The sequence below is a fragment of the Eutrema salsugineum genome, unplaced genomic scaffold, assembly GCF_000478725.1.
Source record: "Eutrema salsugineum unplaced genomic scaffold, Eutsalg1_0 scaffold_5, whole genome shotgun sequence".
Classification (NCBI taxonomy): domain Eukaryota; kingdom Viridiplantae; phylum Streptophyta; class Magnoliopsida; order Brassicales; family Brassicaceae; genus Eutrema; species Eutrema salsugineum.
Window position 1 is genome coordinate 11,407,548 of NW_006256612.1, and position 24,207 is coordinate 11,431,754.

The following is a 24,207-nucleotide window of genomic DNA, read 5'->3' on the forward strand; positions in this document are numbered from 1 at the left end:
TTTACAAATTTATGAACCCACAAATCTCCTTAAGGCTCAGACAAATGGAAAGGAAGAGCGGGAAACATGGAGATTTACCAAAGCCACTGATCAGAGACAAGATGTTTTCAGATTATTTTTTTTGGTCAAGAAAATACAGATGATTTTATACCATTACAATATCATTCTATAATTTCTATTAAAACAATTTTGAAAGATATTCATGATATAAACTATGTGAAATTAAATAGAATGTTGGCAATAATAATATTGATCTCCTCTTTATTTTTAGATTTATAGAGACATACATGACACATTGCATAGATTTCATAATATCGTTAATGATAATTTTACTACTCTGCATGGAGTAATATCTATTATTGTTACCATGAGGAGAAGGCAGTTGGTTTTTATATTAAAAATCAACCTTAGGCTCATAAAAGTCAGAAGCAAATAAAAAAGGAAAGGACATTGAGACAGGCAGAGACGTGGGTGCAGACAGAAGAAGGAAAGGTGTCGTGCCAGTAACTAAGCTTCTAAATATAGATCCAAGAGACAAAAAAGGATAATAACCAATCAAAAGTCCCGTAATTGTAGAGAGAAGAAAAAGATTATATATAAGAAGAAGACGATAGAAAAAACAACAACAAAGGAACACGAAGAAAGAGAAATTAAAGGTAAATCATCTCTCCTTTCCATTCATCTAATTTCTTCGAATTGCTATTTGCTTCTCCTCCATTGAATCTGCAAAGTTCCACACCGTCTATGTGATAATGCTGCTTCTGTATTGGATTAGATACAACATAAAAAAGAGACTTAGTAGAATATGAACGATCATGTGGGCATTATGGCCTTTGTTTAGGGTTTTGTTCGATTAAGATTCGAGAATGTTGTGCAGATATATAGTAGAGAATGGTGAACATTAGAGTACAAAAAGGTCCGGAATCTCCGAGGACGACGGAGGTGGGAGAGATAGACACGAGAGCACCGTTCCAGTCGGTGAAAGCTGCGGTGAGTTTGTTCGGTGAAGTTGCCGTCTCAAGGCAAAGAAGTACTCCTAGGCGGTCTCGACTTTCCTCTGAGGTAAATTAATCCAAGAAATCAACAAATACATCATGCACGCTAGATAAAAACAAAGCTTAATACCTTTCTTCGTTTTTTTTTTATATGTTTCAAGAGCGTTTGCGACAAAGAAACACAGCTGATGCTAGCCAACAAAGAATTCAACAAGATCAAGCAAAAGCTGGACAACGCTGAGAGCACGAGATCTCGTGCTCTTTCCGATCTCTCAAAGGCAAAGAAGACAATGGAGGATCTTAGCAACAAGCTTGAAGCTGTCAACAAGTCTAAGCAATCCGCTATTGACACCAAAGAAACCGTCCAACAACGCGAAGAACAGCTTGAGCATGATAAGTCTCATGGCTCTCCTCCTCACCACCACGAGCTTGACGTTGCCAGAGAGCAATATCTCTCAACGACCATTGAACTCGACGCTGCAAAACAGCAGCTCAACAAAATCAGACAGAGCTTTGATTCCGCTATGGACTTCAAAGCCACGGCCTTAAACCAGGCTGCAGAAGCCAAGCGTGCACTCCAAGTAAACTCTGCTAAGGTCAACGAGCTTTCCAAGGAGATTTCGGATATGAAAGATGCGATTCATCAGCTCAAGCTAGCGGCCACTCAGAATCTTCAGGAGTACGCAAATATTGTGAAGGAAAAGGACGATTTACGAGAATGTTACAAGACAGCCGTTGAGGAAGCAGAGAAGAAACTGCTTGTTTTGAGGCAAGAATATGAGCCTGAGCTCTCAAGGGACCTTGAGGCAAAACTGGTAGAGACGACTTCAGAGATTGAGGTTTTACGGGAAGAGATGAAGAAAGCTCATGAATCTGAAATGATCACGGTTAAAATTATTACAAACGAACTTAACGACGCTACGATGAGGCTACAAGAGGCTGCTGATGAGGAATGCTCTCTCCGGAGCTTGGTGAATTCTCTCAGGATGGAATTAGAAGACATGAGGAGAGAACGGGAAGAGTTGGAGCAGAAAGAAGCAGAGAGATTAGAGATCGAGGAAACGAAAAAGATGGAAGCTCTCAAGGAAGAGAGCTTGAAACTCGAGCAAATGAAATCAGAAGCTGTGGGAGCAAGAAACGAAGCTGAGAAGATGAATAAAAAGATAGAGAGCTTGAAGAAAGAAACCGAGGCTGCAATGATAGCTGCAGAGGAAGCTGAAAAGAGACTAGAGCTTGTTATAAGAGAAGTCGAAGAGGCGAAATCTGCTGAGGAGAAAGTCCGCGAGGAGATGAAGATGATCTCTCAGAAGCAAGAGAGCAAGAAACATGACGAGTCGTCTGGTTCCAAGATTAAAATCACAGTACAAGAGTTTGAATCTTTGAAACGAGGAGCAGGGGAAACAGAGGCTGCAATCGAAAACAAGTTGGCAGCTATAGCAGCTGAGCTAGAAGAGATCAACGCAAGAAAAACCGAAGCTGATAAGAAATTAGGAGCTACCTTGAAAGCGATAGAGGAGATGAAACACGCAACGGAATTGGCTCAGAAGTCAGCAGAATCTGCAGAGGCAGCAAAGAGCGTTGTGGAAAGTGAGCTGAGGAGATGGCGTCAACAAGAAAATGTACAACATGCTTAGAGGGCTTGATTCAATCTGTGTATAAAAACATTGTTTTGTTCCAACATTACAATATAAATGACATTTAAAATGATTAAGAGTTCACATCACAGAACAACAACACAGACAGGTCATTCATCATCTTCCGGATTCCAATAACTGAGAAGGGAGAACACTAATCAGCTTCTGTCTCACGAAATCCTCATAAGCCTCAACGATGAGGTGATCATCGTCCCACTTATCACGAAAAGTGTCTGATTGTGTGGCAAGTCTAAAATAGCCACCTTCTACTTCCTGACCTCTCCATTGTTCAACAGGCGGTGCACCAACCTGCTCGGCTATCCAGTTGAGATACTCAATCTGAGACGCGCCAAGCCGATGCGTGTATCTCTTGGGAAGCCCATTAGCGTCACGCTTTGCATAGAAAGCTGTAACATCTTCCATCATTTTGTCTTCTGATGGGAGCGTGACCCGACCGGACAAAACTGCAGCCACCCACTTGCTCTGGAGCTCAAACATAAAGAATTGCAATGTCTAAAAAAAAAAAAAAAAAAAAAAAAATCTGATTAGGCGATGAAAAATCCAGCGAAGAAGCTCCAAGAAAGTAGAATGAATGAATGAGAGACTTAACCATCCAAGGTAAACCGATGAAGGAAAGCCCGGGAGCATGCGCAGGAGGAAACACATGTTTGTAAAGCGGTCCAACACAGTTATCCTCAACGGTAATATAGCCATTGGTGTTGAGAAACGGGAAGTGATATTTGTAACCAGTGCAATGCACGATGGTATCTGCTTGCACAACCTTACCGTTCTGGAAGACAATCGACCCATCTTCTTGTGCGCTCTCTATCTGCAAAAGTTTAAGAAGTGACACATCTACAATGATCAAATATCACTCTGATATATCTATCTATCCTTTACCATAGAGTGAAGCCATAGATTGTTGGATCCGGGAAGTTTTTCATATGTCTCGGATGGGTTCGACCTAGATGCGATATGGACTTCTTTAGCCACTCCCGTTATGTCCCTGCTGATATCGGATCCACTCGCAAAATTTCCTATCACTACCACCACCTTGCAAAGATTTTTTTTTTTTAATAACGTCTGGAGTTTTATTTAAAATCAAATGAAAACAGAGTTTCAACAAAACCAAAAACAGAGCATACTCAAAGTGAGATAAATGAATGATGAATCTATGCATTGTATTCTAAACCAATAATGTGAGATAAATGAATCTCTGTATTGTATTATAGATTTCAAACTCAACTTCGACCTTTATCCAACCCAAATTATTCCCCAAAACACACAAAAATAACATTATACCGTAAATACCGAAAGCATCGAAATCATCTGGATATTAGACATTGTTTATATATAGCCGAACTATTCAATATAACTTTGATAAATCAACTTTCTCTTAGCTCACTGATTCCATTATTCCATGGTTTTTCAGATTAATGATTCTATCATTCTATTCCACAGATTTCAGTTTGCAAGATTTACAGTGTTACCAACGTGAATCATTTTCTAAATCACACCCATCCCTTGAAGAAAATATAAATCACTATACAAAGTCGGATAAGATAAAGTTCTTTTTTTGGGTCTACCGGAATAAGTGTATAATAACTAAATAAGATAAGAGCTAGAGAATATAATAAAATATTTCCTCGTATATAATAAAAAAGATAGTTTTCGAAAAAGAAAAAAAAATCGATTTTTTAAGTACTATCAATAAAAGGTTCATAGATTCTGAAAGAACCTGGTCTTTAAATGGGTCAGGAACACGGTAATTGTGGCTATGAACCTGCTTGCCTGGCCATGATTCTATACCTACAACCCAAATAATCATGCAAACAATTTCTCATCAATCAAAACATGAATTACTTCAAAATCATCGAAACCAAAATCTCTGGATCGGGTAAGAAATTTTGATTCTGAATCCATTTACCAGGAACATGAGCAACTCGAGGCTCTGTATAGTGTCCATTGCAAACGACGACGGAATCGAAGATCTCATCGCCGGAGATCCCATCGGAATTTCTAGACCGGATCCTCCATTTCCGGCCTTCCGGTTCAACACGAACCACTTCAGTCTCAAATCGAACCATCTCCTCGAGTTTGAATTCTCTCGCGAAGTCCTGAAGATACGCGAGGACTTCCTTATGACTCGGATACCTTCTCGGGTCTCTGGATTCGTCATCTTCGGGTCGGGGCACGAAAGGGAAGTCTCTGTAACCCATGCACTCTCGTGGGAGGTTGGTGCGGAGCGATTCGTAGACGCTCGAGTGGACTATGCTCCGATTCGGATCGAGGCTCAGCTCGTCGGTTTCGCTTTGAGGTGTGTAAACCCAGAGACCTCCGACTTGTGTGTCGCGTTCAAAAACCACGACGGAGTGAGATTCTCGGCGTAGCTCTCTTGCAGCTACGAGTCCGGCGGCTCCTGCTCCGATCACCGCCACGTGCAGTGAGTTGATTCGGCTGCGTGCTGGTGCCATTTTCCTTAGTTGTTTTTTTCTTTTTTGGGTCAAAGAAAGAAGAAGTTTTGGGGGACTGTGAAGGTCTGTGCTCATTGGTTTATATAAGAGCGTCGATTTCGATAAACCGATTCGGTCTAAAATCGAACCAAAATTTGGTACCGTTAAAAAAGAAGAAATTATCTGTTATAATCGTAAAAAGCATCCAATTTGAAAGCATTTTTGTCACAAATACAATTCATATAGTTAGGAAAAAAAAGGAAAAACAGTGTGGGATGGGAAAATGAAATGAAGACCAACGTGTTATGTGAAGTTGGGACATTGGTTAAATCCAGTTAAGCCGGAAATGTAGGTACAGTAAAACCTCTATAAATTAATAATGTTGGGACCATAAAATTTTATTAATTTATCGTGATATTAATTTATCTATAAATTAATAATTATTAATTTATAAGAATTATGATTAATAAATATAGTTATCATAACAAAATAGTTTTTAATAGAATATTAATTTGTCTATTAAAAATATACATGTTTAGAAGTTCAAAATTTATAAGAAACCGTGGCTATTATCAAAAAGATGAAATTAAAGACAATATTACAATACATTTACAGATATTTACGTGTAAGAAAACCAATTATTATACCAAAAATTCTTCACAAATTTGAATGAATATCGAAAAAAACAATAAGAGATAGAGATGTAATAAACAAATAGATGAACACCAATAAACTTTCAACTTTAAGTAAAAGTAAACACATTATTCATATTTTAAAATATTATATATATATATATTTATATAATTATTAATTTATATGTTTGTTGGGACCATATATTTACATAGGAGTTTCAAAAAAATTATTATCTTATTATCTTATCGAATTTGATGGATTTTTATACTGGTCCCAACTCGAAACCAAAGAAATTTATTAATTTATATTGATTATTAATTTATCGAGTATTAATTTATAGAGGTTTTACTGTACTTAGAAAGCTATAGTGGTCGGTTTGATGAATTTAGCAAAATCCCGGTATGCTTCTTCGATAAGTTGATCGTCCCATTGATCATCACGGTAAGTATCACCAGTTTTCTTGATGGCGATATTGTATTGTTTCTCCCTCCAGTGTTCAATAGACGGACAACCACACTGTTCTGCGACCCAATTGAAGTAGTCACTTTGTGAGATCAAAACCGCTTCATGCGGCTTAAGGTTTTGAAACATCGGAGTCCAATGAGGATCCGTTAGAAAGTGCGTAAACCTCTTGGGAATATCCAAAGATTCAAGCTTCTCATAGAAAGCCATAACATCTTCCATCATTTTTTCCTCTGAAGGAAGCTTAACTCGACCTGATAGAACCGAAGCGACCCATTTGCTTTGGATTTCAAACATGATAAATTGTAGCGCCTGGATTATGAACAAATATCAAACCAAGTGATATATTAGCCCTAAAAGAACTCGATCGAAGTCTATTGAGTTTTAGGAGATTTCAAAGATTACTAACATATCAATTCGAATCAGATAAATAATACTATCATGTAGACTTCCAAGATTACTAAGTTTTAGTAGTTTTGCAGTCTCTATAGGTTTCATGTATAGTGTAGCATTGGCATGACAACAAAACCTTCCATCCTACATTTCCACAGATTCGAGATTTCATAGCTTCCTAACATTTTTTGAAACTTACTTACATATATCCTTCTAACATTTAACACTAACCATTGTAGGTAAACCAATAAAGGAGAGCCCGGGGGCAAGCCCAGGCGGGAAGACATGCTTGTAGAGTGGTCCAACACGGTTATCTTGGACGGTTACGTGACCGTTGGTTTCAAGAAACGGGAAGCAATACTTGTAACCGGTGCAATGCACTATGGCATCGGCGTATACCACTATCCCATCTTGGAAAACGACGGAACCATCCTCTTTGGCACGTTCTATCTACAAAATATATCAAGTGGAGAAAAATGAATCAAATGATCATGTATTATAAGGATTGTGGTTATTTCCTCGGTTTTATTTTCTTCTTCTTTTGTTACCGTTGGATGAATATGTAGATTGCTATAACGGGAACTCTTCTTTCCGTTTGCACCGGATTTAGATGCAATATGGACTTCTTTTGCTAACGTTGCTATGTCCTTGCTAATGTCTCTTCCACTGGATTGATTTCCTATCACTATCACCACCTACAAACATCCCAAACAACATTTTCTTTTTTAAAAATTTCATAATTTTAACTGGATAACGGACTAAATAGTTAAAAGGGTTCCTTGATTTTGAAAGTATACCTGATCTTTGAATGGATCTGGAACACGATAATTGTGGCTATGGATTTGCTTTCCTGGCCATAAATCTATCCCTAGAACAAGATAAATAACAAATTAACATCACTTTTAACACTTGCACAAATGAAGAAAACAAGTAAAGCTTAATTGCAAACTAGTATACATCTTAATTAACCAGAAAATATTTACCAGGAATATGAGCAAGACGAGGTTCAGTGAAGTGACCATTACAAACAACGACTGCGTCGAATATATCTTCGCCGGAGACACCTCTTGAGTTCCTAAACTGAACTCTCCATTTACGGTTGTCAACCGCCGCCGGCTCAACCCGTAAAACCTCCGTCTCGAATAGGATCATCTCCTCAATCTCGAACTCGTTGGCAAAGTCTTGCAGGTACATCATAACTTCGCTGTGATTCGGATACCGTCTCGGGTCCCTGGACTCATCTCCGGGTCGGGTCACGAACGGGAAGTCCCTGTAACCCATACACTCTCGAGGGAGATTGGTGCGGAGGGATTCGTAGATGCTCGAGTGGACGATGGTTCGATCCGGTTCGAGGCTAAGTAAGTCTCTTTCGACGCTTGGAGTGTATACCCAGAGTCCTCCTACTTGTTTCTGACGCTCGAAAGCCGTTACTGTGTGACCTTCACGCCGGAGCTCTCGAGCCGCCACGAGTCCGGCGGCTCCGGCTCCGATAACGGCCACGTGACGGGAGTTGAGTGAGTTATGTGGTGGTGACATAGTATCAGAGAATTACTATTCGTTTCCTTGAAGATTGTGTGGTAGTGATGTATCTACTATACAAACATTAAAAAATCAAATAAAAACAAAAACATACAGTATATCGTTTTCAAACTGGACCATATATTATGGAATCTTTCCAAATTTCACCATGTAGTACTACAAGTGAGATAGTGCGACCTCACTCTGAGTCTCTGACACGTGTAAGAGAAATATAAGCGTGTCAGCTTGTCAGGCTCTATCCTAGCTCAACTTTTTTTTTTCCTAGTCAAACGTTAAGAATATTTGTTTCTTTGAAATAATTATGAACAAATATATTCTCTCTTTCAACTAAATATCTAATACCAGCCAGAAAATCCCATTAAAGAATAATATCCTTCTAATTTATTTTACTTTTGAATTGTGTTTCATTCTTTAAGTTTAAAAACATTTTCTTTTTATTCGTATAAATACTTGTAGTAATATTAAAAACGGTATGTTTACATGTGAAACGAAAAAAGAACTGGTTAGAGAAACTTGTGGACTGCTCTGTGTTGCTGTAAAAAAAAAAAGTCCTGACTTGGGGGTATATATACTTCAAAGGCTTGTGGGTATGTGACTTCAAACAAAATAAAAAATAAAGTTTTAATGTTTTGGAGTATTTGACTACTTTCTATAAGGGTAAACCTAAATTGTATATACAGTCGAAATTGGTTTCTCATATTTTCCAAAGTAACGATTTTATTTACTTTAATCATTTTAACTTTTACGTGGTATGTATCATTATAATTTTACGTGGTATGTATCATTTTAATTTTTACGTGGTATGCAAAAAATATATATTACTGAAACAAATGAATGATTTCTTCATTTTTTCCTATACTAAACATTTAAAGCAATAACTTTGCTAATTTAAAATGATATATTTACAGATATTTACTCAAAGATTATAAGTGTAGACTTCTCAACATAGGTAGACAGACTACTAAAGTAAAAAAAAAAAAACATTAAACAAGATGTAGAAACCAAGACAGGTACAGTTTTTGCATACGTTGAAAACAACTCCTAAAAAATCCTAAACCAAGACTAGTAATGTTTCATTTATAGAAAATAAAAAATTCCCCTTCATTCTATCCCTTACGTAACGCTTGAAACGATGTTTCATAGAACCGAGAAGGACCCCCATCCAAAATTCTCTCAAACATTATAAGCATTACCAATTTCAAAAAAAAAAAACCGTTCGTATATTTCATATTTACTTAAGAGTTAGGAAGATATCAATAAATTGTGGGGGGGGATTTGCAATAAAGTATTATAGATGGCAAAAGCTGGAAACTGGGCTACAAAGCCTCTACTGTCTGCAGACTATGTTTGGTCCTTTTTCCTCAACCCAACCAAAAACCTCCACTACACGACGACAGCTGCAACAACCAAAGCTCTATTTTTATTTTTTTTCTTAAAAATCTTTGTTTTTCATCAATAATTTTCTTATTAAAAAAATATATATTAACGCTCTCTCTCTACTTTTTGAAAGAACTATTATCGTCAGTTGTCACTAAATGACTAAACAACCCCATTCGATCATAATTAGGAAGAAAGGAAAAAAGCGAGGAATCCTAAACACTCCTAAAATCTTTGTCAATAATAATAAACAAAAAAAGTTACTAATATATAAATTCAGAAAACGATAGATGATGTTGCACACTAACCACTACGACCCCCTTTATCTCTCTCTCTCTCTCCTTCTGAGATTTTGAGAGAGTCTCCTCTCTCTCTCCCTCTCGCTCCTCATGATCCTATTTTTTATATTTATTTTTATGTGATAATTACAGATACACGTTATATATCTGTACGTATATCTATCTTATATTGATGGAGACAATTACCATTGGAATCTGACCATGGATCTCATTTCTTCTTGAGATATTTTCTTCTCCCTTTCTCTTTTTTTTTTTCCCGTCTCCCAGATCTGCTCGTCAATCTGACCATTGGAAAGCTTCAAGCTTTTTTTTTTCTGGGTAATTCTTTATTTTAAGCAAAAAAAAAAAACAATTCATTGAATTATTAGATTCTTATTTTTATAGGTTTTTCTTTACATCTAAACTTGAAGTACGATATGTTTTTGTTCGTCATGAAGTTGATGCTTTTCCGTTTCCCTTTATTGCTCTAACTGTTGAAAGTTGATGATTTTAGGAAAATTTATATACTTACTTTGTATTATATCTATGTAAATGTGCGTAATGAATATATGTATATGTGCTATAGTCCTTCCTTTTCTGGAAAATCTTGTAAAGCGTTTATGGAATCTTTCATAATAGCATCACTTATTTGCATGTTTAGGTAAATACTGAAATTTATATTCTTGTAAATCGTTTATGGAAGGTTTTTTTTTGTGTGGATGATCAATATGTAGGTTTATTCTCATCAATGGGCCTAATATTATGAGGGTTTTGCAGAGGTTTTTTAGATTATCGGAAATCGGATTACATAGGAACAGAATCAGAATTCTGATATTGATTCCTTTCATTTGATTAAGCTGTCCAATTATGTACATTGCTGCTGTTGTTGTTCTGCTCGCTGATCTTGTTCTTGATTCAAACATTTAAGTTATAGAATGAGCTTCCATGGATGTTCTGGGTAAGCTCTAGTTGCCAATATTCTTGTTGGTTTCTCGTTGTGCTAGAATGTTCATGTTGATCCTTTTAACGGGTTTGATTTTAGTTATTGATCAGCTGATTTTGCCATTTTTATCTGCGTTGTTCCCATTTGATAGGGACGGGCCATAGAATAAAAAGAGTTAGAGCAGACAAAGGCGCAATGTATTTCTTCGGCTTGTCCAAGGAAGAAGTGTTGTCACAGAAACATGTTGTATCATATAAAGAGACTTTTAAGAAGAACCCAATCAATATGGTCACTCTGTTTGGGAAACAGGTAAAAGATTAAAGCTTATTCAGATTCTAATTTAGTCCAACTTGTGAACCTTTTGTTCCTTTCCCATGTTTGTTGTTAGAATAGATTGTTCATCAGATTATCATCTCAGGTGTATCCAGTGAAAAGCGAGAGCGGCACCAAGTCCGGTGATGGATATACGACTATAAACTCCCCTAAGCTGCTAGTGAAAGATATCAATCTTCAGCTTCCTGCAGATCACTACTACGCTTATAAGAACTTTCCTGAGACACTTGGTTCTGGCAAAGTTGGTGCTTCCCGAAATACCGTAGACTTGGGATTTCATTCAGTGTTTGAAGCTAACAAGGCTAAAGAAGCACCAGCCACTAATTGGAGTGGCAAGAGAAACCCAAATATAGTTATTGATCTTGAAGAACCTCCCACAACAGAGCAAGCAGATTCTGTTAGCTATGTTACCGTGAGAGACTGTGAAACAAAGCCGTCGTTCTTGACTGATCGGATCAGCTCAGATATAGTGAAGGCCGATCAATCTCTCGTTGAGAATAATAGTAACAAAGCAACTAATATGGAGTCAGGTTTATTTGATCTTAACAGTATCCCGGCTGATGAGCTTGTTTCCGAGCGTCATTACTGTTTCTTGCAAGATCTGAACTGTCCGTACATCGAAGAGACAGAAACGAGCTGTGAGAAGAGCGGAATAGATGATGGTCCTACGCCACTTTCCTCTCCTAAATGCCAAAACATCCATGAAAAAGAAGGTACAGCATCTCCAGCTTCATATACTTCTTGCTGCACCACGGAAAACAACTCGAGGACCGAGTCAAGAAGAGGTTCCTCTCCAAGAGCACTGGATCCTTCTTGCCGTACCCGGCTTGAGTTTCCTGCCACGGAAGTCTTACCGGAGAACAGATGTTGTAACGAGGAAGAAGAGTTCTCTGAGATTATTCAGATGGCAGCTGAATCATTAGTCCACATATCAGCGGTTTCGTATCAAAATCAAGACTTGCAATCAAAGCCCGTTTCAAGAACCAACAGCTCATCTCAAGATCAAGACTTTCCAGATAAACCAGAGATGGGTAACGCCGCGGAGCCGAGATGTTGCTCCTGCGATTCATATGAGCTACACACATTAGGAATAAGCGAAACCAACACCGAAGAAGACTTCTGTGTCTCATCAATGGCTCTGGATGAGCTTAATAACATCACGAGAGATAACAACAAAGAGATTGGACTCAAGCTTAGAAGAGGGAGGAGAATGAAAAACTTCCAGAAAGAGATACTCCCGAGCTTAAGTTCACTCTCTAGGCACGAGATCCGCGAAGACCTTAATATCTTAGAAGCGGTTTTGAGATCTAGAGAGTACAAGAAGATGCAGGGGAAGACGAAAGATGTCAAATTCGGAGCAAACCCGAGAAATAAACGTTCAGCGTCACAGAGGTATGTTGGTAAAGGAAGGCGGAAAAATGAATGATTTTTTAATATCTTCCTCTGTTTCGGATTTTTTCACACAAATCCTTCATTATGTAATCTTTAACAGTCTTATGTTGTTCAATTCTTTCTTTTCTTTTTTGACTTTTGACATTGATTATGGTTAGAGGACAAAGGTAGTGAGCCGATGACTTCAGTTTCTCATTCTCTTCTCTCTCAGAATGTTACTTAAGTTGCTACTGATTTGTTTGGGGGATAAACTGAAATGTGTTCTCTGATGTCGGAATCTTGGAACCTATACAGTTCGTAATCCAACATCATTACATCAACTGATCATTCATGGGCCGTGGCCCATTTCGATTTAGATGCCTAAAATTATCGTTATGGACTTCCCATCTTCACATCAATGTTGATTAGTCTCTGTTTGAGTTTCCAAGTTAGTTAAATGTTGTAACCGACCGTGTTGAATCGGTTCTGCCACTTTGGGTTTAAAATTTTCTTAGCATGTCTTCATGTATAATTTTGTGTGCTGTGAGCGACTCATTTTTTTCTTCCACAAAATTACATAATAGTGTTACCTGTTAATTCATCGCGTTTTATCGCAAAAGGAACCCAATAAAAATATATTATTGTGTTCATATATTCAGGTCTATTTGTGAAAGCAGGAGATATAAAGGTTAAAAAAAATAACCTGGAAATATATTAACGAACCAACATGAAAACAGATAAATAAAAATGAAAATAGATGCCAAAAGAGGAATCTACTCGTTAATAATTGAGTTCATTACAGACCAATTAAAAGATAACCTCTTAAATAGAAAAAGTTTCCTTTCCTGTCTTTTCTAAGAAAGACACATTTAAATTGAACTACGGTTCTTTAGACCAAAAGTTCATGATTACTGGTCCGTGATTGGGTCATGTAATTTCCAGATCCAAAAGTCTAACATTATTGCTTTTTGCCAATCATTACATAAATCATATGTTATAATAATAATATATCGCAGAATAGGAATATATGTTGAACATATTTCTTAATTTGTTTTCAGAATTAAGACGTAAAACTTCTATAAATTAATAATATCGAGACCGTGTTATTTTATTAATTTATTATAATATTAATTTATCAATAAATTAATAAAATTTATAGAAAAAATTGTTTTTTCTTCTATTTTCTTCTTAAAATTTATTTTAATTGATATTAAATTTAAGAATTTAAACTTATATGCTTACAAAATAACATGCACAAACTTAAATTATGATTACTAATCATAGCAATTGCAATAGGATAGTTATTTCTATTTGTTAATTGTAAGCTGAATTATCTATGTAAGAATATAAATATTCATTAGTACAAAATTAATAAAAATTATGGTTAGTATCCTTAATATTTATATTAAAATTGAAGACAATAACATATTATATTTTGAAACAGTTATACATAAGAAAATCAACTATCACATCTAAATTTTTTTCACAAATTTTGAATAAAGATAAAAAAAAATAACATTAAAAGCTATTAATGTAAATAAGTAAAGATATGCTTTTTAATAAAATTTCAAACCTTAAATAATAACAAACAACAAATTAATCATATTTTAGTATATTGTATCTTATATATATATATATACAAAATTTATATAATTATTAATTTATGTTTATGTTGGGACCATAGATTTACATAGGAGTTTCAAACAAATTATTATCTTATTTCTTATCGAATTTGATGAATTTTTACATTGACCCGACTCAGGACCTGAAAATTTATTAATTTATAGTGATTATTAATTTATCGAGTATTAATTTATAGAGGTTCTACTGTATACCGCAGCCAATTGATATTTGCTTTGGACCTTTTGGTAATGCGAATTTTGGGTCAAACCAATCTTATTGACTCGGATAATATTAACAAGAAAAAGAAGAAAAAATATATGTCAAAAGAGATTATAAAAAATGATCTGAATAAAGTAGATATCTCATATTCTATACTATAGATACACGGAATGAGAAAAGAAAAGGTTATTTGTAATTTTTTGACCTAACTAAAAACTATAAAATGAAACTAGTTGAGCTAATTATGTTAGAATAGATAGATTATACCTCTCACGACCTATAGACTTTATTTTAGCTCAATTTAAAACAGCGGATTTTGAAAGAAATATCAGAAGCATATCGTTAAATTATTATATTTTAGTTCAGAAATCGATGGGGTTTGATTAATGTCCATATGCAGGAATGGATATATAATTGATCTATATAGTGTCCATGCCCGGAGTTATCATATATGTCCAAAGTCAGAATTTAAAGCTACATGATTGGGGTTGAGAGGGCCAGAGGAGGGGGGGGGGATATTTGAAAATTTATAATATTAAATTGATCATTTTGTATCTGAAAACTAGATAAGAGTTGGGAGACAACAGTTAGACAAACAAACGTGCACTGAACATTCCTTACTGTTTTATATCGCAAGCATATTAGAGAAATTGCTAAACAGAACTCCATACATTTAGCTCATCTTCTATAACTTTAGTACAAATGCATGAATGGTTTATCTTTTAGGGACATCAAATTCAAACCCCAGTTCAATTGCAAAACAAATTCATTAATAATAACGGAATTTAATCTGTCTAGCTCATCACAAAAATAAACTGATAAAACAAGAAAAGAAAAGAGAGATATTGATTTTTGATATTTTTAGGCGATGTTAGGGGAAAAATCTAGTTATTGAATGAAAATGGTTTTTTTATTCCCTCTGTTTCATAATAAGTGTCATTTTGACACATTTCACATAGATTAAGAAATTAATAAAATATATAAATATACCCCTAATTAATATACTTTTATAACATTTAATTACAAAGACTATTATCTTTAAATGAGGGGTAAAACAGGAAATAAGAGTAAAAAGTTACATTGAAAATGCAGAATGACACTTTTTTTAAAAAAAAAATGAAATCTATGAAATAGAGGGAGTAAAAAAAATTTGCTATAAATGCTTACTCTTTATTAAAGAAAATATAATTTTACTTCTTTTTTTGCTCTAAAAACATTAAAATAATATCTGTAAAAAACATAGCTCGTACTATTATGTTGCATATGAATAAATTGAATTATACATATGTCGAAAAAATAATTATTACAATACTGTATTTATCTCGATCTCTTCGCATAACACGTTGTGATCGTATGGGACACCGATGATTCTTCATCCAATCAGGCATCAGCACATAGTTAATTCAAATTAGCTAGTGTGATCTTATGGGACATGATTTTTTTTTGTTTACAACTAATGATCATTTTATTATATTTGGATTATAGTTCCCTAATAATTCAATCACTTGACAAATAGTAACTGGGGGACCATTCGATCCTACAGATCCTCAGAATCAGGTCATTAATATAATTATACGAAAAAAATAATAACTTGAAATATTCTGTTTTCGTAATATGGAAAATTTAGACAAAAAGACGTCAACTGCGTTGATTAAATCGTAGAATTTTTACAATTTCTGCTTGTATACAGACCCAAATGAGGAAACTTTAACCTTTATCCCTTATCGGTCGGTCCATTATTTGTCGACTCGGAAACAAGAGGAAGAGGTAACTGAGAAAATCATCAGAAAATATACCACAAAATTCAAAATCAAATTCATACATATCCACATAGACACAGTATTCATCATCATCATCATGATCATGCATGACCCATGGGAATATCCAGCTCATCATCCAACTCAATCCCGACCTCAGCTAGTCTCTTGTCCTTGTAAACGTACCACTTGGAGAAAACGAGGAAAATGAGGAAGTTCAAGGCAACAAGTACGGCCACAAGCCAATAGAAATTGTAAAGACGGCCCTTGTTGAGATCGTTTGCGATCCACGGATGAGTTTTCCCGGTGAATTTCTCCACGATCGTCACGAGAACCGAGCTGAAGAAAAACCCTAACGCCAATGTGCTTAACAACAAACCCGTGCTCATCGTTTTCATACCTTTAGGACACTCTCTCAAGAAGAAATCCAACTGTCCTGTGTAGATCAACGCCTCCCCTATACCAACAATAAGGTATTGTGGGATGAGTAGATAAAACCCTAGAGGAAGCGTTTTCACCGTTGGACCATGTGAATGTGCGGTTCTAAGACGTTTGATCTCTACCAAAGCAGCCACAGCCATAGCCATGGATGCGAATACGAGCCCTAAACCAATGCGTTGAAGTGGTCTTAGACCTTGAGGGTAGTTGAATAGCTTTTTGCATAGGGGAATAGCGACGCGGTCGTAGAGGGCGGTGGTTAGGAGGAGGCCACCGACATAGAAGACGGCCATTGCGGCTGGAGGGATCTCAAAGCTCCCGATGTGACGGTCCATAGTCTCAGATTGCGCAACCGATAATGTCGTTAATTGAGCATGGACGGTCCAAAAGAGGATGCATGTTGCCCAAATTGGTAACATCCGTACGATTTGTTTCACTTCCTCAACATCGGTTAGTGTTGAAAGTGTCCATTTGTTGAATACGTTTTGGGTCATTGCCGTTTCTTGGTCCTTTATTGCTGCCTTATCCAACGAACTGCAGCATCAGAAATGATATCAGGAATAATTAGAATATATTAAAGTTAACCAGTTAACAAACAAAATGTAGATTATTAATATGGAAGAAAAAGTCTTTTTTTTTTTTTATCAAAGATAGGTCTAGTTCAATATCTTTTGTGTGTTTCTTACAAAGAGTTGGCTTGTTGAAATTGAAATAGATACATATGTGAAATGTCCCTAGTTATTAACATATCCTCTTTTTGGAATGTAGCCTAAGCATCGAATCAACGTGATGTGGAGATAAAACAAAAACAAAAAAACAAAAAGAAAAAGAAAAACATGATGTGGAGATAGTTACGTGGAATCATTCAAGATGATATACCCTTTACACATGGCAAGAAACAGGGGGAAAGGTATAAAAAGTGAAAGTTATTTCAATAGTCTCCTGACTCCCATTAACGTAGAAATAACCAAAAAGGCCAAAAATAGACAAATTGAATGACGCAAGGATCACGCAAAACACGTGCCGTGCATGTGACAGTAGGGCTCTTTAGCCTAATTTTGGGTCTGGCCCGGTGGAGGTGTAAAGTAGTGTAGGTGTTAATACACGAAACAATATCGTTTCACAATACGTCAACACAACTGTCTTCCTATTTTTTTAGTAATATATAGAGATGGTAAATAGTCTTTTTATAAATCTGGAATTATAAAAGTAATTTGATTCCTTTGGATTCTTCATTCTTGTGTGTCTATTTAGGCATGCATAGGGATCGATGCACAGAAGATACTGTACTTAAGGTTGGGAATAAAAAAGAGAAGATATTGTACTTAGGGGGGGGGGGAGAAAATTTCACGAGTCAGGTGTATATATATTTAAGTTATTAAATTCAGGCGAATCTGTTGATTAATAATAATAATAATTATAATATAATAAAGTGAACCTTTTTGAAATATCGGAAACATTTGATTTACCGCAACTTGTGGCTAAAGCTACTCTCTTTTTGTAAAAACCAAATAATCCAACAGAGGGTGTAAAATTTTCTAAGATTTTTCATTTACATAGGTAAAAACTAAAGATGGAATACAGTATTACCAACTTGCATATTCCTAACTATCTATATTTATTTTAATCTGACTATATCAAATCTTTCGGAGTAACTTCTCTTCTATTTTTTTGGTTTAAGAGTAAATTCTCTTCCTTTCTTACATATTTATGTGTATATTGAACTTGACGTGCTAGCTAACGTAAGAACACACACACATATACAACTATAAGAAGAAAAAAAAACCAAAAATATTGTAATTAGCTGTAGAGTTTACATCCTGGACCAGTTTCGTTGTATGGTCGAGTAATAAAAATAATATAATTATTATGATAGTAATGTTTTTTTCTCATAACAAGAGAGACAAAGGAAATTATTCGACTCCCTTTAGTTGGCTTCTAATGCCAAGTAGGCATATAATGAAAATATCTGTGGTCCCCCTATAATTAAAGGACGCGAGCCTTTTGAGTTATACATCCCATTCCCAGTTTCCCACCCACACAGCCCAACTTTTAATTTTACATTTCTCAAGATTATTAATACTATCTCGCATTCAATTAACCCTACACCTCAATTATTTTGAAATTAACCATTTTATATAATATTAAATTGTCAATTTTTAAAACAGTATTTTAAGCTTCATGAATCGTACGTGGGATTTGTTTCTCGTAGTAATCTGTTTAAATTTTAATGAAAAAATAAGAGTTAACTAGTGAATAGAAATCGTACCGGAATTGTTTGGTATGCGGCAGCTTTTGTTTACTCTTCATCGAACCTTCCGCCGCAATAACATCGTCCAAGTCGTAGAGATACGACGGATCCGCCGGCAACTCAAGCCGTCTATTCCTCCACGCCGCCACAATAACCGCAGCAACTTGCGTCATCGGGCTACCGATCAACTTCTTGAAACGGTAGCGATTTGTACCGGCCAAGAAAACGCTTAGTGCAAGCACGATTGAAAACGCGCAAAGGCCATATCCCCATTTACGTCCAACATCGTCTTGTATGTAGACAAGGACCGTCACGGCACAAAGAGAGCCAACGTTGATGCAAAAGAAGAAACGGTTGAAGAAATATGTCATTTGTGACCGTTCTTTCGGTTCGGTCTCATCGAATTGGTCAGATCCAAAACCGGAGACGCTTGCCTTCACGCCTCCGGTTCCTAGAGCGGTGAGGTATAAGGCTAGGTATAGGACCGTCAGCTGTATTCCACTCGCTTGCACGCAATGAGACGACGTCGTTGGGTTGCATCTTGGTGGTCTAAGTCCCGGTATGATCGTTGAGAGAGTTAAGATCGAAACACCCTATAATAATCATGGTCATTACATAAATATTTATTTTTCGGAAAAATAAAACAAAAATAAAAACTTATGTCGTTTACTATTTTGATCGTCTAGTCAACATTTATAATTTTTTCATTTTCTTGGCTATAATTTATGGTAAGACGAAAGGGACTTGTAAGGTCCTTACCGTTGCTTGGATTGCGGCGAATATAGCAATCGTTAGGTACCTATATGAAAAAAAAATTAACTAACTCAATTAAAATGAGTAAGAAAATGAAACGATTTTCTTTAAATTATACAGGTATATAGTGAATTTCTATAACAAATATTAAACACAAACCTGCCGAGAAAGGTGTCAGCGATGAAGCCACCGAGGAGACAGAGCATGAAAGAAGTTCCAAGGAAGTTGGTAACGGTATTCGCCGCGGTTGCATTGCCTAAATGCATAGTTCCGGTCAAATACGTCACTAGATTAACGCCGATGCCTAACGTCGTCAGCCTCTCCACCGCCTCAATACCTTCACATAGTTATTAAAATAAAAGTTAGATACCTTAGGGAAAATGGAAAATACAAATCATACACAAAAAGAGAATAACTCAACCCCATTTTAAATGAACTTATAATTTATTAAACGGCATGAATGTTCAGGTATTTTTTTTGAAGAATATGTTCAATTTAATTTTCCTCTGCATATTAATTTGTCGATGGATTTTTCTCCAGAACTTTAATAATGTGATGAAACTTACAGAGAATCATGGCAGCACTAGCCCATCCGCCGGTTTTGAAGCGGTCGGCGGGGCGGCCTTGGAAGTCCCAAGCATCTAGAAGGGTTTGAGATTTAGTTTCAGGAAGAGACATATCTTGAAGATGGATGAAAGATTTCTTTTGCAGTTTCTTTTTTGGGTTTTTTGTTCTTCTGGGGACACTGGTTGTTTCGTAAATCACAAGCAAAGAAAAAAGGCTGTTTTGTTTGAGAGCTTTTGGTTTTCTTTTGTGATATCAAATGTGTACATCCTTGGAGTCTTGGTACACCTATTTATACTGGGAAACTTGCTCAGACAGAAAGTTTTAATTTATTTGATTTATAGTTCTTTATACATAGAAATTAAAAGATGAAGAAAAAAGTGACAGATGTGTGACTCTGATGAGTGTTGCTTGATTGGTGAAATAATTATAAAAATAGAATATATATATATATATATATAGAAAGAGAAGAGAGAGAGAGAGAGAGAGAGAGAGAGATAGAGCGACCAAAGCTAAATATTACCACTTCCTCTGACTTTGGAACTGTGAGTTTGAACTTTAGATTTAAAAGTAATTGGTCATTTTGTCAGTGATGACTCGATGGCATCAAACGCATCAATTTAACCCACCATCATGAGCTATTATTATGTTTCCCTGGAAAATAATTCAACATAATTGATTGAGGCATTACAATGCATTTTCGTTATTGTCGACGCAAGGCTATTTTTTTCTTCTTCATCCTTTTTGTTTATCGTTTGCTTAGATATCGAGCTCTACTTGTAGGCCCATTTTGTTGTTCCATAGCACATAACAAACATTTATTTTTCGGGAACCTTAAAAAAATCTTTTTAGATCTTGGATTTTTTTCTTCTTTAAAAAATTAGAATATTATATTATGGTTTTACATTTTTTAATTATTTTTTATTTTTATAATTTTGGTAGTAGAGTTTACCAATGAATCATACTGGATACTAAAGAGTAAAGCGTAGTTAAAAATTCATATAAAAATATACATGCATTGCATTCCAGAGTATAAGATTACTATATATTTTCTATCTGTTGTTTTGTTTAAAACATCATTTTATTGAAAATCTTCTTTGGTTGTTCTAAATAGAGAGTCGTGTGCAAGTTTTTTTCACTTTCACATGTAAATACTAAATACACTCTAATCCAAATATCAACAAAAATGGCATGCAAAGAACTTTCGTAAAACATTTCTACATCTCAAATTATAACTTTTTCAAATACCATTTGAGAATACTATTAAATCGTACGAAAAATCTATCAAATCACACACGCATATATATATATATATATAATATATATAAAGGAAAGTCAACAAAAGTTAACTTAGGTATTTGTTACAAAATTGAATCTAGAGATTTGTAGATTTGGTATGATTACATTAATGAACCAACTTTCTTCTTTTGTGTTAATGGGAAAGTCTAGCTTGAAAATTAACGGCTCAAAATGTATGCTTCTTAGACGCCACTAAAATGAGTCATGCTGGAATAGGATTATGATCTTACTTTTCATTTAATGATAATTAAAATGAAATATTTTTTAATCTAAAGTGTCTTATAATAGTCACATGACTTTCATGAACTACATAGTTTTGGTTCTTTTAATTTGTAGCCTTGCAATTTCAATGGTTCTCTTTCTATCTTGAGAGAATAGGAGTATAAAGAAGAAGAAACAACGGAGTTTTCACATCTTAAAATGACACATATTTTAGAACCAAAAAATAAAATAATTAAATCATCTAAAAATTTGTAAGAGAAAGTATGTTACCTAGTTTAGTGGATCAGTCGGATCGAAGTCTCAAAAATGAAAACAAGTCAATCTTCATGAAAATACAAGAAACTATACGAATAATACTTAAAACATACTTTTTGAATTAGTTTATAAAACTGATTAATGAATTTATATCATTTCATATGAAAATTTAGAAAATTTAGAGTAACCTCCTTCTCATGACATCTCTTTCCAAATGATCAAATCGATGAGATACTGAAATTTCGAACCCGAAAAAAAAACTCTTTATTTATCGTTGGTAGTTTCATAAAATTGCTATATTTACGGTAATATCCTCGACAATCGATTATGTGTACACACATCCAAAGATTGCGGAAGAGCGAACAAAGGTGACAACGAGGAGTCTCATCCAAAAAGAAGAGGAGAACGAGTGGCAAACCTAAATTTATTTTAATAAAGAGAAATACATTACTACTCGTATAAGATAATCCCTAAATTCAAAAAGGGAAAATAAAGATGAAAATGGATGGATCATAATTTTTGGGCGGAGCTAGCTTTATTTTGCTTATACGTATATTTCAGAGTATCAGCAATGGTGATATTTAGCCCATTTTGCATCGATGTTTAACCAAAAAAAAAATGAAAAAAGTAATTAAAATGAAGAAGCGATGCTTATTTGAGACCCATAAGCGTTTATTGAATTTAATAATATTTAATAGTTAAGCATCCCAAAATCAGTTGCTCCATTGCTGATTTTATTGGCACGTGAGAGTAGTGGGACTGGGACCACCAGAGAATCTCCCCTCTCCCGCAGCGTTGACTCGGTCATTTCAAGAAGATGAATCCATATAACACGAACAACCATAACTTTTGCTTAGTTTTACTTGTCACGATAAATGATTCAAAAAATCATTTATGTACTGCATAGTTACTATATTAATTATCGATTTTTCAAATCAATTTTATATTTTATTCGGATTACTTCAAAAAATCGAAACAATCGAAGAAAGTAAAATTATCAATTTTTTTTTTAATTTCTATATTAATAGAGACAATTCATAACAGATGTATAACTCAGTATACAGGAGAAGGATGAATCTTTTTTAGAATTGAACAAACAAAATGTAACAAAATGGCGATACACAGTGCATGTAAACCTTTTTTGATGTTATTAGAAAACAAAAAACCATTAAAAATATTTTCAATTTAGATAAGATAATATACTTTATTCTAACTGTGGAAACTAATATATTTTAAAAATGATAATTTAATTTGTGGTTTTCGGTTTTAAATTTTCTTTATATTTAAAATAACTCAATGTCATATATTTAAAATAACTCAATTAACTAAAGTTGTTTATTTGTATAACTATTATGTGATGTGTTCTCAGTTTTAGGTTCATAATCTCTTTTGGTTCTAAAATAACTTTTGATATTACTGCTAAAGAAGTAAATCATTTTTCTTTAGGAAAAAGACGTAGATTTGGAAGAAAAAGACTCAAATTTTTCCAAAATGAATCGTTGTTCACAAAGTGAAGTATCGTTTCTGAATACAGATGTGTGGATTCGCAAATTACCAACACTTTTTATTCGAACCTGCAACTTCGAGGGTAAAGTTAAATAAGGTTCTTATTTTGAGTTGGTACAAAAAAAATTGTGAACTTGACAGATTCAATTAAATTAAGCTGTAGGGTTTGATGTGTAAGTGTAACATTGACTAACTTAATAATTTAATAATAACTATATGATATTTATATTCCAGCAGGTGACGAGGGAAGAAGAAAATACAGATTCAATTTTTTAGACGGATTGATTGAATCATGAAGAAAAGAGTATCGAATTATATAATGAATTGGACATGAATCCTTCGGAGGATCCCAAAGGCCATGGTTGACCAAACATTGGAATGACAACTTGTTCAATAATAGAATGTTAAACAATATAGTAAATATATATTTGTTTTCTTCTTATCATACAGAGGATTATGTTAGAATTATCGGTTTGGGCGTCTTGATTTCATCAGTATGAAATTAGTTAACAACGTGTTTAGGAGAAACATCAAATTGGATGGAAATGAAAACATCCACTTGTCACAAAACGGTGAAACAATACTAATCTTATCTGCCTGACGTCAAATTTTTTTTTGCTTTTATAGATAAATCATTACTTTTGTTTTTCAATAAGTCCAACTCTAGAAGGCGAGAAATCGAATTAATCAAGCATTTCGAACGATGTGATTTGAGTAAAAAGAAACTTAATTATATAGATAATAAGATAAACAAAACATTATGATTGAAATTTTTAACCAACAACCTCCCCCACTAAATCATTGTAGACATTTGCATATATATACAAACGAAATTCACAATAGTTTCACGGGCAGTTGTGAAAGTGATTTTAACCAGGTTGGCGTAAGGATTTTAAGAGATTCTACTGC

The 24,207-nt window shown here is 34.8% G+C and overlaps 5 protein-coding genes across 5 annotated transcripts; 2 read left to right on the forward strand and 3 right to left on the reverse strand.

Annotated features, from left to right (window-relative positions):
* Positions 1 to 891: 891 nt before the first annotated feature.
* Positions 892 to 2,629, forward strand: LOC18993652 (WEB family protein At1g12150). The gene is made up of 2 exons (XM_006417198.2): positions 892 to 1,062; positions 1,157 to 2,629. Exons 1-2 carry the CDS (start codon positions 892 to 894, stop codon positions 2,627 to 2,629), a joined length of 1,644 nt encoding a protein of 547 aa, XP_006417261.1.
* Positions 2,614 to 5,173, reverse strand: LOC18993654 (flavin-containing monooxygenase FMO GS-OX5). Its single transcript, XM_006417197.2, has 5 exons — positions 4,557 to 5,173; positions 4,368 to 4,438; positions 3,530 to 3,682; positions 3,240 to 3,458; positions 2,614 to 3,142 (listed from the first exon to the last, which is right to left on the reverse strand). Exons 1-5 carry the CDS (start codon positions 5,101 to 5,103, stop codon positions 2,747 to 2,749), a joined length of 1,386 nt encoding a protein of 461 aa, XP_006417260.1. The 5' UTR covers positions 5,104 to 5,173; the 3' UTR covers positions 2,614 to 2,746.
* A 781-nt stretch (positions 5,174 to 5,954) lies between these two features.
* Positions 5,955 to 8,127, reverse strand: LOC18993653 (flavin-containing monooxygenase FMO GS-OX-like 6). Its single transcript, XM_006417199.2, has 5 exons — positions 7,554 to 8,127; positions 7,368 to 7,438; positions 7,119 to 7,265; positions 6,802 to 7,020; positions 5,955 to 6,489 (listed from the first exon to the last, which is right to left on the reverse strand). Exons 1-5 carry the CDS (start codon positions 8,104 to 8,106, stop codon positions 6,070 to 6,072), a joined length of 1,410 nt encoding a protein of 469 aa, XP_006417262.1. The 5' UTR covers positions 8,107 to 8,127; the 3' UTR covers positions 5,955 to 6,069.
* Positions 8,128 to 9,704: 1,577 nt separating this feature from the next.
* Positions 9,705 to 12,627, forward strand: LOC18993655. The gene is made up of 3 exons (XM_006417200.2): positions 9,705 to 10,103; positions 10,859 to 11,016; positions 11,126 to 12,627. Exons 2-3 carry the CDS (start codon positions 10,903 to 10,905, stop codon positions 12,464 to 12,466), a joined length of 1,455 nt encoding a protein of 484 aa, XP_006417263.1. The 5' UTR covers positions 9,705 to 10,103; positions 10,859 to 10,902; the 3' UTR covers positions 12,467 to 12,627.
* A 3,260-nt stretch (positions 12,628 to 15,887) lies between these two features.
* On the reverse strand, positions 15,888 to 20,292 carry LOC18993656 (protein NRT1/ PTR FAMILY 6.3). Its single transcript, XM_006417201.2, has 5 exons — positions 20,019 to 20,292; positions 19,612 to 19,789; positions 19,459 to 19,498; positions 18,718 to 19,292; positions 15,888 to 16,982 (listed from the first exon to the last, which is right to left on the reverse strand). The coding sequence occupies exons 1-5, from the start codon at positions 20,128 to 20,130 to the stop codon at positions 16,115 to 16,117; spliced, it is 1,773 nt and encodes a 590-aa protein (XP_006417264.1). The 5' UTR covers positions 20,131 to 20,292; the 3' UTR covers positions 15,888 to 16,114.
* Positions 20,293 to 24,207: the final 3,915 nt, after the last annotated feature.

What these genes read in the sequence shown, in the direction of transcription:
- LOC18993656 (XM_006417201.2), bottom strand. Translation starts at nt 20,130, where the DNA reads ATGTCTCTTCCTGAAACTAAATCTCAAACCCTTCTAGATGCTTGGGAC. An exon ending in TAGTGCTGCCATGATTCTCT is followed by an intron (nt 19,790 to 20,018) that starts GTAAGTTTCATC and finishes AACTATGTGAAG; the next exon opens with GTATTGAGGCGGTGGAGAGG. An exon ending in TCGCCGCAATCCAAGCAACG is followed by an intron (nt 19,293 to 19,458) that starts GTAAGGACCTTA and finishes TGATTATTATAG; the next exon opens with GGTGTTTCGATCTTAACTCT.
- LOC18993653 (XM_006417199.2), bottom strand. Translation starts at nt 8,106, where the DNA reads ATGTCACCACCACATAACTCACTCAACTCCCGTCACGTGGCCGTTATC. An exon ending in TCGTCTTGCTCATATTCCTG is followed by an intron (nt 7,439 to 7,553) that starts GTAAATATTTTC and finishes ATCTTGTTCTAG; the next exon opens with GGATAGATTTATGGCCAGGA. An exon ending in CAGATCCATTCAAAGATCAG is followed by an intron (nt 7,266 to 7,367) that starts GTATACTTTCAA and finishes GGATGTTTGTAG; the next exon opens with GTGGTGATAGTGATAGGAAA.
- LOC18993654 (XM_006417197.2), bottom strand. Translation starts at nt 5,103, where the DNA reads ATGGCACCAGCACGCAGCCGAATCAACTCACTGCACGTGGCGGTGATC. An exon ending in CTGACCCATTTAAAGACCAG is followed by an intron (nt 3,683 to 4,367) that starts GTTCTTTCAGAA and finishes AATCTTTGCAAG; the next exon opens with GTGGTGGTAGTGATAGGAAA. An exon ending in ATCTATGGCTTCACTCTATG is followed by an intron (nt 3,459 to 3,529) that starts GTAAAGGATAGA and finishes AAACTTTTGCAG; the next exon opens with ATAGAGAGCGCACAAGAAGA.
- LOC18993652 (XM_006417198.2), top strand. Translation starts at nt 892, where the DNA reads ATGGTGAACATTAGAGTACAAAAAGGTCCGGAATCTCCGAGGACGACG. An exon ending in GGTCTCGACTTTCCTCTGAG is followed by an intron (nt 1,063 to 1,156) that starts GTAAATTAATCC and finishes ATATGTTTCAAG; the next exon opens with AGCGTTTGCGACAAAGAAAC.
- LOC18993655 (XM_006417200.2), top strand. Translation starts at nt 10,903, where the DNA reads ATGTATTTCTTCGGCTTGTCCAAGGAAGAAGTGTTGTCACAGAAACAT. An exon ending in TCACTCTGTTTGGGAAACAG is followed by an intron (nt 11,017 to 11,125) that starts GTAAAAGATTAA and finishes TTATCATCTCAG; the next exon opens with GTGTATCCAGTGAAAAGCGA.